At 33.9% G+C, this 18,624-nt stretch overlaps 1 protein-coding gene and 1 pseudogene across 1 annotated transcript; both read left to right on the plus strand.

The window, feature by feature from the left end:
• Positions 1-536: 536 nt before the first annotated feature.
• Positions 537-2,213, plus strand: LOC132065138 (F-box/kelch-repeat protein At3g23880-like). Its single transcript, XM_059458429.1, has 2 exons — positions 537-1,056; positions 1,132-2,213. Exons 1-2 carry the CDS (start codon positions 878-880, stop codon positions 2,102-2,104), a joined length of 1,152 nt encoding a protein of 383 aa, XP_059314412.1. The 5' UTR covers positions 537-877; the 3' UTR covers positions 2,105-2,213.
• Positions 2,214-7,291: 5,078 nt separating this feature from the next.
• LOC132065222 (F-box/kelch-repeat protein At3g23880-like) lies at positions 7,292-8,826 on the plus strand (annotated as a pseudogene).
• The last annotated feature ends 9,798 nt before the right edge of the window (positions 8,827-18,624 follow it).

Below are 18,624 nucleotides of genomic sequence, written 5' to 3' on the forward strand. Positions count from 1 at the left end.
GAAATAAAATTTTGTGAAATTTGAAGCAAAAAAAGCTGGGGTTGACTTACAGAGTGTGTGGGAGTTGACTGGGAGGAACAATCTTGGGTGGGCTGAGGGGAGAGTTTTTTTTTTTTTTCATTTTAAAATTTATTGTGGGATCCAAAATTAGGCCAATCAGGTGATGCCACGTGTTAAATAATTATTGATTTTTTAAATTAGATGTGGGCCGCTAAAAATAAGGGCATATTTTTACGCCATGTTAAGCATGTGTATTTAGGGCGAAAAAGGTGGATAGCCGCATTTTGCATCAATTTTAATAGTTTAAAGGTATTTTAGGCCCTTTTCCGTAGTATTAATATGAAGTATTTTTCCTGGCCAAAAAAGAAAATAACATTTCAAGCATGTAAGAAAACATCATTTCAAGCATGTTATCTGAGACACTAGAGTTACCAACTAGAATATAGTGGTCTGAAGATCATAGTAATCTACACGTATATCCGACACAATCTACAGTTCCAGTGTACACAAATAAATAAAAAAAGACGACTCTCTTTAGGAATCATAAGTCGGAGAATTTCCTTTAAACTCTAACAGAAGAGTTCCAAACTGTTCACAATATCTTGTCTTTTTTCTTTACTTTTAACCTGTTAGTCACAAAAAGCAAACCTCAGAACAGTATAATGAGGGGATATATTTGGATCGAAAGTATAATGAAGGTATATTTGACCCTTTTCTGTTAATCTAATACTAAAGGGACCAAAACCACAATTATGCAATAGAGTATGTGCTAAAATCGCTATTTTTTGAACTTGGAGCTTTCACAAGAAGGGAGAAACAACAATAAACCCAGTAGCAAAATTCCCAACTCCAAAGAGTTCTAATTTGTGCAACCCAAATGGAATCCAAAGAAGATGAAGCCATTCCTCAACACCCAAAACGGAGCAAACCCACAGATCCTCTTCATTTTGAGTCCATTTCAAGCAAAAATACAGTCTTGCCAATGCCTAGCCTTCCCGCAGAGCTCATCACTGAAATCTTGTTAAAGCTTCCTGTCAAATCACTCTTGAAATTCAGGTCTGTTTCTAAATCTTGGCTTTCTTTACTCTCTAGTCCTGATTTTGTGAAGACCCACCTCTTATTTTCCTCTAGTGACAAGGACTACACCCACCATGGACTTATGTTTAAGGTTGCTAGTACTGCTATCCGTGGCTTCAAGGTCTGTTCTCTTAGGGCTTTACTTTACCATCCTCTAACGGAGGCATTTGACTTGGATTATCCTGGTAAAAATCTCGATGATCATCCTCGGCTTGTTGGTTCTATCAATGGATTGATTTGTCTTGCCATCAGAATATTGCACGGATTTGATGACTTGTATCTATGGAATCCATCAATTAGAAAGTATAAGAAATTGCCTAGTTATACACTTAGTCTGAGCAGCCGTAACTGTGAGGTTAGACTTTCTGATTTCAATTTCGGTTTTGCATATGATGAGTTCCAAGATGATTATAAGGTGGTGGGTGTTTTCCCTGTTTATAGATACGCAGGCAGCCTTTGTCGTGTTGAGGTCAAAATATATAGTCTGAGGAGTAATTCTTGGAGACGTGTTGGTGATTTTCAAGGTAGAGAGTTGTTGGATCATTCTGCTAAGTTTGTGAATGGGAAACTTCATTGGCTTGACAGGGGTCGGAACATCATTTCTATTGATTTGGCTCATGAGATATGGGTAGAGGTAGAGCAGCCCTCATGTTTTAAAGGATGTGGACGGTTGAAGCTAGGAGTGTTTGGGAGTGATCTTTCTGTATTTTGTAATTACCCATCGACTCATGTAGATGTCTGGGTTATGAAGGATAACGGAATAAAGGAATCTTGGACAAAGATGTTTACCATCAACTCTCCTGAAGTTCCTACGAGATATGTATTTTATTCACCCATTTTAATGTCAAATGAAGGTGAAATTTTACTTCAGTTTGGACAACGTTTCACGAAATACAATCCAAAGGATGACTCAATCAGATATCTAGATGTTACTAACTTTGCTCCATGTCTTGAGGCAGAAATGTACGTTAAGAGCCTAGTTTGTCCCTTATATAGAGGGGATCCTGAATTCAACAACGGAGGCTGAAATAAGTCAGATGAAAACATTTTCCTTAAGTGATGTTAAACTGTGTTGCATATTGCTTGGGGATCTTGTTGATCACTTTCCTTATCTGCACTATTTTTAAGAAACAATAATCTTTCTTTGACTATTTCTTCTTTAGGTGAAAGCTTAATAGCGCAAAAGGAATTATTTAACGAAGTTTAAGCCTTGAGATAGTACCTAGTTTTGGTATTTTGCTTGCTGCTAATGTACCTGGCTCTTTATTTTCCTATGGACTATTCGTTGTTGCCTTGTAGCTGATAGCTAACTTTGTATTTTTCACTTCAAAGCTATCTTCTTATTCTTCTACTTATTTGATCTTACAAAGGCTGAATCAATTTGCAGTTTAGCGGTAATATTGATGAAAGCAAGTATCCATTAGAAGATAAAGCATTTTAGGAAGCTAATTTTGCTACTATGACGAGAGCTTTGTTTAGGAGGGCCTTGTCTATTCTACAGTTGATAAATAGTGCAGACTTTTCCCATCTTTGTTATGTTGAACTAGAATTGGTTTCCATTATAGCTAAATCTGTTTTTGTTCCAAGTAGACCCTCAAACTGTATCTATCAGTTGACCTTTTTTTTTTAAATAATTCTTATTCATTTTATTCTATCTTTAAAAATATTCAAAATTAAAGTCATAAGGTGCAACAGTTCTTTATCATCAAGATTCAAGTGAGAGTTCAAAATCCTAGTTTAGTGCAACCCAAGTAAAACTCTATTTGTTATGTTATCGGCTATCAATAGTGATATTTTTAAAAACTTTTGATATACCACTTGAGGTAGGATACTTGGGTTGGTTGGTCTGAAGGTCCTAGCTCTTTGAGGGCTTGTCATGACCTTAAATTGGGCCATGACAGAGAAAATGGCCTATGTGATGGAGTGAAGCCCATTTCGCGGTTAGTCCATCTTCTTTTCTTTTTTTTTTTTTGTTTAACCATCTTGTACTCGAATCTTGGATCGACTAATCTACGAGATTCGAATAATCTTTTTCCTCATCGGCTAGGCTACCTACTAAGGGGATAAAGAGTTCTCTATCAAAAAATAATTTCATTCTCAGGGCTCGAACCCAAAGTATCCGGCATACAAAATCTCGTCTGTAAACGAGAAACAATCAAATTTTGAATGCGGAGTAGAAGATCTCTCCCTAAACCACCTTTTCCTTTCCAATTCTTCTCAATCCTCAAAGATTTTAGCAAAAACGGGATCATTGGGATACAATGTCTTTAAACTTTCAAAACCTATTAGTTTAGAAGACAAAGTATTAACTAAACCATGCTTTCTGGACAAGGCATCCACCACAATATTTTCTTTCCCTTTTTTGGATTGAATGACATAAAGGAAAAGTTTCAAGGAAAGTTCAACACATTTAGCATGCCTTCCGTTCAATTTTCCTTGGGTCCGAAGATGTTTCTAAAATTCGGTTAAGTGCAGTTGCATTCATTATCTTTAGCTCGGATGACACGTATGTATATACATATGACGTGTTCACCGACTAATCTTGAATCCTTTTTTTTTTTTTTTTTTTGAAGGATTCCACCAGCATGTTGTATTACTTATGCGAGAAATAATGCAATTGAAAAGAAACTTGGCCCTGAAGCGCCATTCAATTTCATACGTTTCATGCCATTTCATCATAAAAGCAATAGACAACATAAGTAGTTTATAAATTTGGTCCCCTAGCACCAACTGCAACAACATTTCAAGCATGCAATCCGAGACACTAGAATTGAATAGAAAATTCCCAAACCCAATATTGCAGGGACTTCCGTTTTTCGATATTTTCTTTGGAGCATTTACTGAGCTAAGATAAATTATGAAGCAACCAATCATAAAATTGCAGCAAGCATATGAGGAGCTATGATATACTACACATGGCAGATTAGGAATTGGAAGTTGTTCAGGAATACAAGTGTTCCTTTTTGGTTTTGGAGGTCTAGCAACTGAGGCACTCTTCCTAGAAGGTGGTTGAGGTTCTGGATACTCGTTGCTTTGTATTACTTTTGTTGGTTTATGGTAATAATTCACAGTTTATTGCCCAAAAAGAAACATTTTCATTTCGAATTAGAGTAAAGGGTTAAAAACATACCTAAACTATCACGTTTTTTTGTGTTTCATACCTGAACTATCTAAAGTGAGCAAAACACACCTAAACTATCACTATACAAGATTAGAAACACACCTGGACTTATATACTATGGTGTGTGTACTACACCCTCTCTTTTTGTTTAAAAATAGTGCCACGTGACACTGCACGTGGATAAATAATTCCACTGTGGTAGAAGTTTATTCCACATGGATAAATAAAAGGTTTAAAGTTAAAGGGGTAATATGTTTGGGTAAAATTAGAAATCACCGGTCATTGTAAAAAATTTGTAAAACTCACACCGGATATTCTCTTCTTCTCCGACATTGGTCTCATCTCTGCTGTGGATGGTGTCTTGCTTTCCCCCATTAAGCTTCAATTTCATCATGGATTCCATATTAGTTGCTGATTTTCTTTAAAAAAAAAAAAGTTAGGGTTCTTCATGTCACAAAATATTGGGGATTTTGTATAAAAATTTAGGGTTTTATATATAATGAAGAAGAAATAAATGAAAAAAATCTGCACAGGAGAAGAAGAAATGAAGAAAAATGGTTGAGAAATGACGAAGAAGAAAGGGGAGAGCTTAGGGTTTTAAAGAATTAATTGAAAAATTTTAAAAAATAAAAATAATAATGAGTCAGCAAAATATAGCTGTTACCTATGCCAAATGGACCAAAATTTTTTGATAAAATTTTGCTTCACGCGCTTTTAGGTGAGTGAGGTCAAACATTTAGTCTAGTCAGTGTCTAGGTGTGTTTTGTTACTGTATAGTGATAGTTTAGGTGTGTTTCTTCACTTGTGATATTGCGTATGAAACACAAAAAAACGTGATAGTTTAGGTGTGTTTTTGACCCTTTACTCTTCGAATTATTTTTGTTTAAGGGCTTTGATTAGTTGACAGTTGACAGCAACAATTGTTCTTCATTTAAGCGGGTAATCAAATTACAATAATATCAACGTTGGCATAGTTGAGAATTTCAATGGCAGAATCAGCAATCAGCCTGGAGGCATGTCTGATGGACGTGGCAACAACTCTTCCACAGGGCATTCACCTTCTCTCACAATGAATTTAGTCTTCATTCCCCATGTCAAATGACGTTCGAAATAGCAGTGCAAAAACCAAACTCCTGATGCATTTGAAAGATAAAGAATAAGCAGAAAGGAAAAGAATGGTCGATTATATAATTAAGGCCAAAGTCATAGATGGACCCCTGAACTTATCCTGATTTTTCATTTAGACTCCCCAACTGAGGGTCGTACCATATGAACCCTTCAAGACAACTGTTAATGTGCCATTTAAACACAAAATAAATATGCAGCAACACGCAAAAATAACAAATAAGATAGAGCCACGTGGATTTTAGCTTTAAAAAATAAAAATAAAAGGATTTTACAAAAAAAAAAAAAAAAAAAGGAAAAACAATAATAGTCATCTTCTTCGCCCCCCCCCCCCCCCCCCCCGCCCCGCCCGACCGACCCCTCTCCTCTTCTTCAAACCCCACCACCCTCCTCTCTTCTTACCCCCCCCCCCCACCGCCCCTTTCCTTCCTCTCTTTTTCTTCTTCCTCCACTAGTCATCCGTCGTCCTCCCACTCCCAACTAATTCTTTTTCTTCTAAATAATTTACTTTAAAAAAAATAAACATCAATAGCAAGTTGAATAGAAGAAAGAGGAAAAGCAAGAAAAGTAAAGGGGTGTGTTTGGATGAAGGGTTTTTTTTGGGTGTTTATTTCAAAGGACTATTGATTTTTTGGGTCCATTAATGGAGAAATCATGGACTATTAATTTTTTTGGTCCATTAAGGGCTCGAATTTGCTGTATTTGAACAAAGCAAAAGAGAAGAGCGACGCCGGCGGTGGAATCCCGCTACCCGGGATAAATTTGAGAGAGAAAACGAGCATGCTCCAAGGCCATTTCGGAAAGAGAGAGACGGAAAAATTCAAATCAATTCTCAAAATTTTCCGCTATCTCCATTTTTTCCTCGCGGTATATTTATTTGAGCACTAACTCTTTTTCATATTACTTTATATTGAAAGCTAGTACATTGGAAAAGAAGATAAAACAAAGCTTGTCGACACTTTACATTCAATGCTTATGCTCTCACTTGAGGTGAAGGAGAAATGGTGAGAGGTGGAGGAGAAATGTTGTTGTTGGTGCAGTAATGGTGTTGGAGAAGATGAAGGGGAGAGAGAGAAAAAGTTTTTTTTTTTTTTTTTGCCTTTTTCTGTTGACACTTGTCAACTGGGATCCACATCAATAGCATTTGAAATGCTTCTCACGCTCCTTAAAAAAGTGGGCAACACGCACAAGGGATACGGGTCTATATGGCACAAGAACGTCTTGGAGGGTTGGATACAGTACAGCCGTTTCGGCTGAGGGGTCCAAGTGAAAAATATGGACAAGTTTGAGAGTCTATCTATGACTTTAGCCTATAATTAACAAATAACATGCTTTTAATTGTACTAGTAAAAGGGTGGGGAAAAAAAGAATTAGGCTTACCTTGGTTGTCTGCTTTGACAGGAAAATGATGAGAAATTAGATGTTACTTGCTCTTTTAACAATCTTGGCTTTGTATTTTTTACAAAAAAAAAAAAACTTTAGGGTTAAGATTATGGTCTTTCGAGGTGTCACTCCATTGCAATGATAAATTGTGTTCAAAAGAGTAAAAATAAGATATTGAGGCTCGTTAATTTTGATGTACAAATTTGAGCAAGTCCTTCAACGATGAGGGCATGTTTGAGATCAAATTTAAATGGAAGAAAACTTTGTTCTATTTTCCATAGTGAAGGGGCAAATCCGAACTAGCCCACAAATGATAAAGACTATTTAGGACTGAATGCAAACGGAGGACGAAGTAATTCTTCTTCCACAGCTGAGGGACATCTTTGGCCGTTTCCTTGAATACAATGCTGAATTAACATCGCTTGTGATAATTCCGTAACATTTTTAGTTTGTGACTTTCTGTTAGTTCTAAGGTCTAAAATCAGACTTTTGATTAAGTTCATGGTTAAATATGCACCCTCTAATAATACGGGGACCAAAAGCATATTCATGCAATAGCATATGTGCTAAAATAGCTATTTCTCCGACCATTGAGCTTTCACAGCAACTAGGGAAAAACATCAAACCTCGTAGTCTCCAAATCCATAGGGACAAAATTCTAATCCAAGAGTTTTAATTTCTACAACCTAAATGGAAACCCAAGAAGATGAAGCTGTCCCAGAAAGGGGCAAACCCACAAACCCATCAAGCAAAGATTCAATCTTGCCAATGCCAGACCTTCCTACTGAACTCTCACTGAAATCTTGGTAAGGCTTCCTGTGAAATCCCTCTTGAAATTCAGGTCTGTTTCTAAATCTTGGCTTGAATTAATCTCTAGCCCTCATTTTGTGAAGACCCATCTCTTATTATCCGCTACTAACAAGAACTACACCCACCATGGTGTTATGATTAACCACGGTATTATGGACTGTTCTCTTAGCGCTTTATTTAACGATAACTGAGGCATTTGACTTGGATTATCCTGGTAATAATCCCAATGATTATCCTAGGCTTGTCGGTTCTGTCAATGGATTAATTTGTCTTGCCATCAGTCCATTTTACGGATTGGATGACTTGTTTCTATGGAATCCATCAATCAGAAAGTCTAAGAAATTGCCTAGTTATAAACTTAGTCTAAGCCGTTATCACCATGAGCATGCATTTGCTGAATTCAAATTTGATTTTGCATATGATGAGTTCCAAGATGATTATAAGGTAGTGGGTGTTTTCCCTATTTACAGAAGGGGCCGTTTGTGTCATGTTGAGGTCAAAATATATAGCCTGAAGAGTGATTCTTGGAGACATATTGATGATTTTCAAGGTAGAGAGTTCTCGGATGGTTCTGCTAAGTTTGTGAATGGGAAATTCATTGGCTTGACAGACAAGGGAACATCATTTCTTTTGATTTGTCTGATGAGAAATGGGCAGTGGTAGAGCAGCCCTCCTGTTTTGAAGGATGTGAATGTTTGAAGCTAGCAGTGTTTGGGAGTAATCTTTCTGTGTTTTGTAATTATGCATTTACTTATGCAGATGTCTGGGTTATGAAGGAGTATGGGGTAAAGGAATCTTGGAGAAAGATGTTTACTGTCAAGTCTCCTGAAGATTCTAGGGGACATATATTGTTTCCAACAATTTTGATGTCAAATGAAGGTGAAATCTTGCTTCAGCTTGGACCATGTTTCACGAAATACAATCCAAAGGATGACTCGATTAGATATGTAGATGTTACTAACTTTGTTCCATGTCTTGAGGCAGAAATAGAAATCTACATTAAGAGCCTAGTTTGTCCCTTTTCACAGCAGGGACGCTGAATGCAACAACGGAGGCTGACAAGTGATGTTAAACTCTTGTTTCATATTGCTAGGGGATCTTGTCAATCATTCTCCTTATCTGCACTATTTTCAAGAAACGATAACCTTTTGCAAGAGCAGTTATTTTGATTGTATTACCTGGTGAGTTGAACTTTAAACTCAATGGTACGTACTAGACGTTGTTGCTCTTTTTAGGTAGTTTTTTAAGCAGTTATAGGTGAAAGCTTGTGTGTAATTTTCTTACTTCGCAACTATCTTCTTGTTCTTTTACTTATTGATCTAAGAAAGAGCGAATCTTCCTTCAATTTAGTAGTAATATTTGATGAAAGCAAGTATGCATTGGAAAGTGAAAGCATTATAGGGCGCTAATTTTGCTGGTATGATCATGAGAGTTGGGTTGGGATACCAAAGAACTATTGAATATAGGATAGCTTTGTTTAAGAGGGCCTTGTCTATTCTAAAGTAGATTAAAAGTGCAGACTTTTGTCATTTGTTATTTTGACAAGAATTGTTTCCATTATAGCTAAAAAAAATAGTTGTTCTAAATAGACCCTCAAATTGTAGTATCTATCATTTGACCTTCTGAAAACTCTTGCAAGTTCAGGGCCATGGTTTATGTGTAGACCACAAATCACTACTTGAAATCGCCAATCGATTTCTTGCAGTGCACTGTGCTCCACATGGATCAGCAGGACTATTACTTGTGACTTATTCTTAGCTTTTTTGTGTTTTGGTATTAATTTATTTTGAAAATGTAAAGAAAAATTGATACCAAACTAGAGGTGTTTGGGTATTTATAAAACATACCACTTGAGACAGGATACTTCAATTGGTACTTTGAGTTGGTTTGTCTGAAAGACTAAACTGTTTTGAGTATTGTTGGTCGCGTTTGGTAGGGAGCATCTTATATACCTCCAAAGTATGATAGTCCCGCTGATTCACTGTTATATTTATGAAATTGCTTTGATTGAAAAACAAGTCGATGAAAAGGGTGGGTTAGGCTAGAGTCCTTCATTGCACTCTCGTGCATCCCAATTAGTCAGACTCCAATCTAGATACTAGACGCCGGGTTTAAAAAAAAAAAATTCTTTTGAGTTTTGAGTGTTGATCATGACCTCAAATAGGGTTATGACAGAAGCCCTTTCGAACCTGAAGGGGGTTCTGGAGTAGCTGCCCAAGAAGAAGTTGAGTTGCGGTAAGTCCAACAGTCATGTTGAACCAATGAAGAGAAAAGGCCTATATGATGGACTAAAGCCCACTTTTGCGCGTGGCTAAAACCATTTGGTATCCAAAGTCTACTGGCTCGACTTCGGGTTTTACGGCGCCTAGGCTCACTAAGGAGGATAGAGCCCTTTTTACCAAGAAGTTTTATATACCTAGGCTGAGAAGCTGAGACCTCTAGTTAAAAGCACGGGAATCTCAATCATCCCACTATATCCCTTATTGGTTCGGTTACTTGTATGAAGTAATTCATTTCTTTATTGATTTTCTTCTTATAAAATAGATACATGTCCTCTACATAATTCATTTTCGAGTTCTGAAATGCAAGATCGGTTAACTGTTCTCTCTTCTTTGATGATACCTAAGAGTTCGAATTTTCTCTAGATTCTTCTAAATTTCATATTATATACAACTTTGACCTGACTTCACTTCGAATTAAGTGAACGATCTTCAACAAAGGATACCACAATACGTCAAAAAGGGAACTATAGCCTTGATACTATCTCTTTTAACCATGTTTATATTTCTATTAACAAAACAAGGTGCATTTCTTAATTGAATGATTGATCTATACTACATACTCCCTCGGGTTAAAAAAGAGTGTCCGCTTAGCCATTTGCACACATGTTAAAAAAATACTAATTCTTAGGCAAAAATAGATAATTTGACTAAACCGCTCCTAATTAAATAGGTATTGAAATTTGATCACTTAATAAGATCAAATCCAGAAAATGAGTCAATTCTTTCTTCATTTGGTAAGTGGACAATCTTTTTTAACCGGAGGGAATGGGAGTTAAGCCAATGATTTTAATTTCCTGCCTCTTAGCTTGTTAAACTACCCAAATATTTTATTATCAATTGTTGGGAAATCCGAGACACCTTTCGCGGATCAAATTTTCAAACTTTCTACAGATGATCAGTTTTATGTTTGAAATATCAAATGATTTCTCCAAAATGTTAAACCATGTTAAGCTTGTATAATCTAAATTGTTTTTATTGATTGACAAAGCAATAGTAATCTCAAATTTCTTTTTTTTTTTAGAAAATCATGTTTGGATCTTAGTTTAGCTAATTAAGTTTTTCATATAGTCAACTAGCTCAAATCGCCATTAAATTTGGCCGATTAAGGTTTTTTTTCTCTAAACAAGTAGTGGCTTGGCTGCCTTTAATCTCTTTTAACTAAACCTTAACTGATTTAGATAAAATCAAATTAGAGTCAAAGCAACTTACGGTGCATATCTTTCTTCTTCTTCTTTTTTTTTTTTTTTTTTTTTTTAAATGATAATTTACCTGTTGTACTAATGATTGTATATGAAATAAGTGGTTGGTATTTTACTATTTTAGTTTAAATTTTTCGATTTGCTTTTGTTAAAAAAACAAATATATCTCAGTTTTGTTGCTAAATAATGTAGCATAGCGCTAAAAGCAGGTATTCATTAGAACAAATATTATATCTCTATCTATGCTGTGGATCGGATAAAATTACTCCACCACTGGAATTTATTTTCAAACATGAGATGATGACAAACACTTAGTTAAATCCCCAATTTTGTGGTATATGTTTCTTTAACTGTCCCAAAAATATTTTCAACTTTGTTAAAAGTCCAACAAATGAAAGGGTGGTTGTTGCATGGAACCAGCAGATGTAGGCCAAAGCCTTGTGACTTTTATGATAAATCAAATAATGATCATCTTTAACTTAATTCATTTTGGCATTTTGACAATTAGTGGACATGAACATCAAGTTTTATCATTTGGCATTTTGATAATGAACATTAAGCATCAAGTTTTCACAAGTATTTGACGGCATGTGACAATACGTTCGTTCATATTTAGATGTTAATTTCATTTGACTATTAAGGAATCGTTTGATTCATAAGATCAAGTTATCTCGAGATTAATAATATAACGATTGTAATAGTGTTATTAATAATTCCTATCAGGCTTGTAGTTTCTAAGTTTGAGATGCATCTAAAACTAAAATGAGCCATGAAATGATATGATGCAACTAAGCTCGATTTGCTCTAAGAAGCAAAGATAAGTTAATTTTTTTTTAAGAGAAGTGCTGAAAAATCTATTATACTAATTAAAGTAGCACACCATTCAAAATGCCATAAAAGAATATTTCTATATATTTTTTTATTATATATAAACGGCTAAGGAGGACTAACGCAGCATCACCAACTTGTACCAAAAGCTTTACAAATTGTACACGTAATTAATGCTTGTACCATAAGCTATATAACATGTACACTTTACCCAACTATTTTTTTATCCCACGTGGACATATGTCATAGTACTTAATATTTATTCCCTTCACATGTATAGACGTATGTACTTCAATTTTAATTCTCCGACACATTTATTTTCCCGTTCACTTTTACTTGTTCACTTTTGACTTTTCACGTTCTTGCTGAATATTTATTCTCTTCTTATTATAGACATATGCAGTTCAATTTTAATTCTCCTATACAAATTTATTTCTTTCATACACTTTTACTTGTTCACTTTTGACTTTTCACTTTCTTGTTGAATATTTGTTCTCTTCTCGTATATACATGTATGCACTTCAATTTTAATTCTCCGATACAAATTTATTTCCTCCATGCACTTTTACTTGTTCACTTTTGACTTTTCACGTTATTTAGACTAAGGAGGACTAAAACAGCATTACCAATTTGTACCAAAAGTTTTACAAATTGTACACACAATGAATGCTTGTACAATAAGCTATATAACTTGTACACTTTACCCAACTATTTTTTTATCCTACGTGGACATATGTCATAGTACTTAATATTTATTCCATTCACATGTATAGACGTATGCACTTCAATTTTAATTCTCCGACACATTTATTTCCTCCGTGCACTTTTACTTGTTCACTTTTGATTTTTCACGTTCTTGCTGAATATTTATTCTCTTCTGTATATAGGCGTATGCAGTTCAATTTTAATTCTCCTACACAAATTTATTTCCTCCGTGCACTTTTACTTGTTCACTTTTTACTTTTCACGTTCTTTAAGAATTAATAAATCCCACGTGGATATATGTCATAAGATCGAATATTTATTTTCTTCTACGTATACACATATGCGCTTCAATTTTAATCTCCAACACATATTTATTTCCTACATGCACTTTTACTTGTTCACTTTTGACTTTTCACGTTCTTGCTGAATATTTATTCTCTTCTCATGTATACATGTATGCACTTCAATTTTAATTCTCCGACACATATTTATTTCCTCCATGCACTTTTACTTATTCACTTTTGACTTTTCACGTTATTTAAGAATTAATAAATGAAGTACTCCCTCCGTCCCATATTACTTGGCCACATTACTTGACTTTTCACATTTTTTTAAGTTAATTAATAAATAAAGTATCTCCTTCGTCTCATATTACTTGGCCCCATTACTATACTTGACTTTTCACATTCTTTAAGAATTAATAAAAATGAAGTACTCCCTTCGTTCCATATTACTTGGCACTTGTACACTTTACCCAACTACTTCTTTATCTCACGTGGACATATGTCAGAGTACTTAATATTTATTCCCTTCTCATGTATAGACGTATGCACTTAAATTTTAATTCTACGACACATTTGTTTCCTCCGTGCACTTTTACTTGTTCACTTTTATCTTTTCACGTTCTTGCTGAATATTTATTTTCTTCTCATGTATAGACGTATGCAGTTCAATTTTAATTCTCCTACACAAAGTTATTTCCTCCGTGCACTTTTACTTGTTCACTTTTGACTTTTTTCATTCTTTAAGAATTAATAAATCCCACGTGGATATACATCATAGTACTGAATATTTATTCTCTTCTCATGTATATACGTATGCGCTTCAATTTTAATTCTCTGACACATATTTATTTGCTCTTTTACTTGTTCAGTTTTGACTTTTCACATTCTTGCTGAATATTTATTCTCTTCTTATGTATACATGTATGCACTTCAATTTTAATTCTCCGACACATATTTGTTTCCTACGTGCACTTTTACTTATTCATTTTTAACTTTTTACGTTATTTAAAAATTAATAAATGAAGTACTCCCTCCGTCCCATATTACTTGGCCACATTACTTGACTTTTCACGTTCTTTAAGAATTAATAAATAAAGTACTCCCTTCGTCCCATATTACTTGGCCCCATTACTATACTTGACTTTTCACGTTCTTTAAGAATTAATAAAAATGAAGTACTCCCTTCGTCCCACATTACTTGGCCACATTACTAAAAATATATGTCCATTTTTCTATTCTATAGTTTTCTTCTTCTTATATGTAAACGCCCAAGGTGGACGAACACAAAAACAATAAGTTGTACAAAAGCAATTGAAATTGTACCCTAAGCAGGGACTAACATGTGTACATTTCAGAAGTTGAACATTAATTCTACCTCTTGTATGTTTACTTTTTAAGTCCCCACAGGTGTCGTTTCATTTTCTTCATTTGGCATGTACTCCCTCGGTCTCAATTTAAGTGTCTACTGACTAGATATGGAGTTTAAGAAATAAAGATAGACTTTCAAATTTTGTGGTTCTAAATTAAAAATGTGTATAATATAATAAAATATCTTTTGAATCTTGTGATTATAAACTTGACATGTAGGATATTTGAATTGTCAACTTACTAAATATAAAAAGAGGCAAACATAAATAAAATAAGACAATTTTTTTTAATTTTTTAGCAACAATAAGTTGTACAAAAGCAACTAAAATTGTACTCTAAGCCAGGACTAACATGTGTACATTTCAGAAGTTTAACATTAATACTACCTCTTGTGTGTTTACTTTTTAAGTCCCCACGTGGCCGCAGTGTCTCAATTGTCCTTTCATTTCCTTCATTTGGCATATACTCCCTCTGTCTCAATTTAAGTGTCTACATTTGATTAGACACAGAATTTAAGAAATAAAGATAGACTATCTTGTGGTTCTAAATTAAAAATGTGTATAATATAATAAAATAATCCTTTGAATATTGTGATTATAAACTTGATATGTAGGATATTTGAATTGTCGACTTACTAAATATACAAAGAGGCGGACATATCAAAATAAGATAAATTTTAACAACAATTGAGAAATTAAGGAAAAATAAGACGAAAAGAAAAAAAATATGGAGGCTCACTAAGGAGAATCGCGGTATCCTTTACAAAATATATAAACCATAAAAACTAATTAAATTGAATAATCAAATTAATCATGTTGGATCTCGCGCATCGCATGAGCATAATTTGCTAGTTTTTCTATATATTAGAAGTGGGAGTTGAAGGTACGAACATTGCATAAATAATTGTACAAGAAGCACTGAAAATTGTACAGTAGAATTAGGACGAACAGGGGTAAATAAGTCTATTTGGTAATATTTTGTTTATGTCCCAGCTCACTCTACAATGAGCATGTGTTTGTCAGATGATTACTTTGCCCTTAATGCTACACGTGTTTAGTGGTTCGAAAGCTGGTATCCTCTCCTTTGAGGCTTTCAGTTAGATTTTCTTTCTATTTCTTCCATTTGATTTCCAAGTTGTTTCTACATGCATTCATCTGATTTGTTCATCCATACCTGTAATTTTAACATGTGTACATTTCAAAAATTTAATATTAATTTTACCTTTTGTGTGTTATTTTTTAAGTCCCCACATGTCGTATCTTAATTGTCCTTTTATTTCCTTCATTTGGCATATACTCCTTTTGTATCAATTTAAGTGTCTAAGTTTGACTAGACATACGTAAGTTTAAAAATAAAGTTACAGACTTTTGAATCTTGTTCTAAATTAAAAATGTGTACAATATAATAAAATATCCTTTGAATGCGTGAATATAAACTTGACACGTATACGATATTTGAATTGTCGTGACGTGAAGATGGACGAACACAACTACACATATTGTACCAAAAGTTGTCTGAGTTGTACATTAAATTTGAATTTATTTCAATTGTACTTGGTTTCTTTCCCTTTTTTTTTTCCAGTTGTGGTTCCACTTCATTTAACAAATACTATTACTTGGTTTGCCACTTGTACACGTGTATTCCACTTTTACGTTATCATATGTCTTTACTTTTACACTTCATTTTATTACTCTATCTATTATAGAAAGCACATGAAATTATACGTTAAGCAGGGACTAACATGTGTACATTTCAAAAATTTAACATTAATTCTACCTGTTGTGTATTTACTTTTTAGGTATAGACGTGCCGCAGAGTGTCAATTGTCCTTTCATTTCCTTCATTTGGCATATACTCCCTTTGACTCAATTTAAGTGTCTAAGTTTGACTAGACAATAAAAATAGACTTTTGAATCTTGTGATTTTAAATTAAAAATGTGTATAATGTAATAAATATCCGTTGAATCTTGTGATTATAAGCTTGACATGTAGGACATTTGAATTGTCATCTTACTAAATATAAAAAGAGGCGACATAACTAAAATAAGACAAATTTTGACAACAATTGAGAAATTAAGGAGAAAAATAAGAGGAAAAGAAATAAAATATGGAGACTCACTAAGGAGTTTCATTTGTGGATTGCTTCTTCGCTTAATCTCTTCTCCTCTTAATTTTTTTCATTGCTTCTCTTTTCTTTGATATTTAGTTTTCCATTTTGTTGCTTATTTTATTCTTCTTTGCAATTCTTTGGTTACTGTTTCTTCACCTTTTCAAAATTTACTATTTTATATTTTCATTTAGCAATTTGAGAATTTTACTTAGGGATTAAAATTATGTGATTTACTATAATACGTCCATTTTTTTAATTTAAACTTCTACACTTCAGAAGCTTAACATTAATTCTACCTCTTATGTATTTACTTTTTAGGTCCCCATGTGTCCGCAGTGTCTCAATTATTATTTCATTTCCTTCATTTGACACATACTCTCAATTTAAGTGTCTAAGTTTGACTAGACAATAAAAATAGACTTTTGAATCTTATGGTTCTAAATTAATTTTTTTTATAATATAATAAAATATCTTTTGAATCTTCTGATTATACACTTGACATGTAGGATATTTGAATTGTCAAATTACTAAATATAAAAATAGACGGATATAACCAAAAGAAGATAAATTTTAACAACAATTGAGAAATTAAGGAAAAAAAATAAGAGGAAAAGAAATAAAACATGGAGACTTGCTGAGGGGGTTTCATTTGTGGATTGCTTCTTCGCTTAATCATTTCTCCTCTTAACTTTCTTATTGCTCCGCTTTTCTTTGATATTTAGTTTTCCATTTTGTTGCTTATTTTATTCTTCTTTGCAATTGTTTGGTTATTGTTGCTTCACCTTTTTAAAATTTATTATTTTATATTTTCATTTAGCAATTTGAGAATTTTACTTAGGGATTAAAATTATGTGATTTACCATATTACGTCCATTTTTATAAAATTTCTGTCTAAGTCTCTTCAAATAATTAAATTGACAAAATATGGTGATTAATCATATTGGGCTCCGTGCATGGCACGGGCATAGTTTGCTAGTTAAATAATATATGTGGCTGTAATTATATCTATTTGATACTAGGTGTTAGTAGAGCTGTCAATATGGGCTTGACCCGCCAGGCCGGGCCAGCCCAACCCTTTATTTAAGTAGGGTTGGGTTAGGATTTGATTTTGTATCAGAAGTAAAGCCAAAAGATCTTCTTAGCTCGCCGACCCTCGAGGTTGGGTCGCGTCGACCTCGAGAATTTAAAAGAATAATAAATAAATAAATTTAAAAAAATATATAAGTAAATTAAACAAAAAGATAAAAAGTAATGAGGAAAAAGAATGTACTTACTACTAAGTAGTAATTAGAAATTGGAGTAATTCTTTTTAGTCTTAGAATTTATATTATGTTTAATTTCTTTTGAACATGATCGGAATTAGTGATTAAAAATAATAATTTATATTTATTCTCTTGATAGGTGTTAGAAGATTCTATTTCATATTGCAAAAGTTTCATGTTTAAATTGTACCAAAAATCACTTAGAAAATATTTTTTCGGAAGACAAAAAACTTAAAGGTGGTGAATAATCATCCTATCCTGCGCCCGCTTAAAAGCTGGTTGAAATTTTGCTTTATTTTCTGCCCTTCAATCAAAAGGATCGGCTCGTCCTAACCCATTTAATTCTTTGATCTTTTGAAATTTGGGTTGGACTGGGCCAGCCCATTTTGACACCTCTTGGTGTTAGGCAAGACCTTAGTGCAACTTTTGGGCCATATGTATCTTTTTATTATGATTCTAGCGGCTATTTGATTTCTGGTGATGAGGAACTTATTGTTCTTAACTTTTATTGGGCTCACTAGGTCTTCGCTTTTCAGAAGTCAATGCCTCAAAGTATACTTTATACAATTTTTTAAAAAAATTCTTCTTGTGTTCCTCTCAATCCATTAGCTATGTTTTTGCTTAATACGAAAAAGGGAAAAGGGCCGAATATACTCCTCTACTTTAGTTTATTAGTTAAATTTACCTTCCGTTACCAAAAAAAGTATGCAAATATACCCCTCTGTTAGTCAAAGTATACACATATACCCTTGGATGGATGGAAATCCAAATCAACCAAAATTATCCGATTTCAATTAAAATTATCCAACCCGTCTATTATAACTTGATCCGCGACCCCATCTCCTCTCCCACTTGCTCCATAGCCATCATGGCCAGCGAGCTCGTGACACCGAAGCTCCGGCGAGCTCTTGACACCGAAACTCTGGCGAGCTCCGGCCACTATCACATCATTTTAGCAAATGACAACCACATCTTCACAATGCAAGAAGAAATAAATGATTACCATGCTCTCCCACAGGTACATAGAAATCAGAAACTGCAGCTGCAAGATAGAACTTAGCACTAGGACC

This window comes from Lycium ferocissimum, chromosome 1 (assembly GCF_029784015.1).
Source record: "Lycium ferocissimum isolate CSIRO_LF1 chromosome 1, AGI_CSIRO_Lferr_CH_V1, whole genome shotgun sequence".
NCBI classification, from domain to species: Eukaryota; Viridiplantae; Streptophyta; class Magnoliopsida; order Solanales; family Solanaceae; genus Lycium; species Lycium ferocissimum.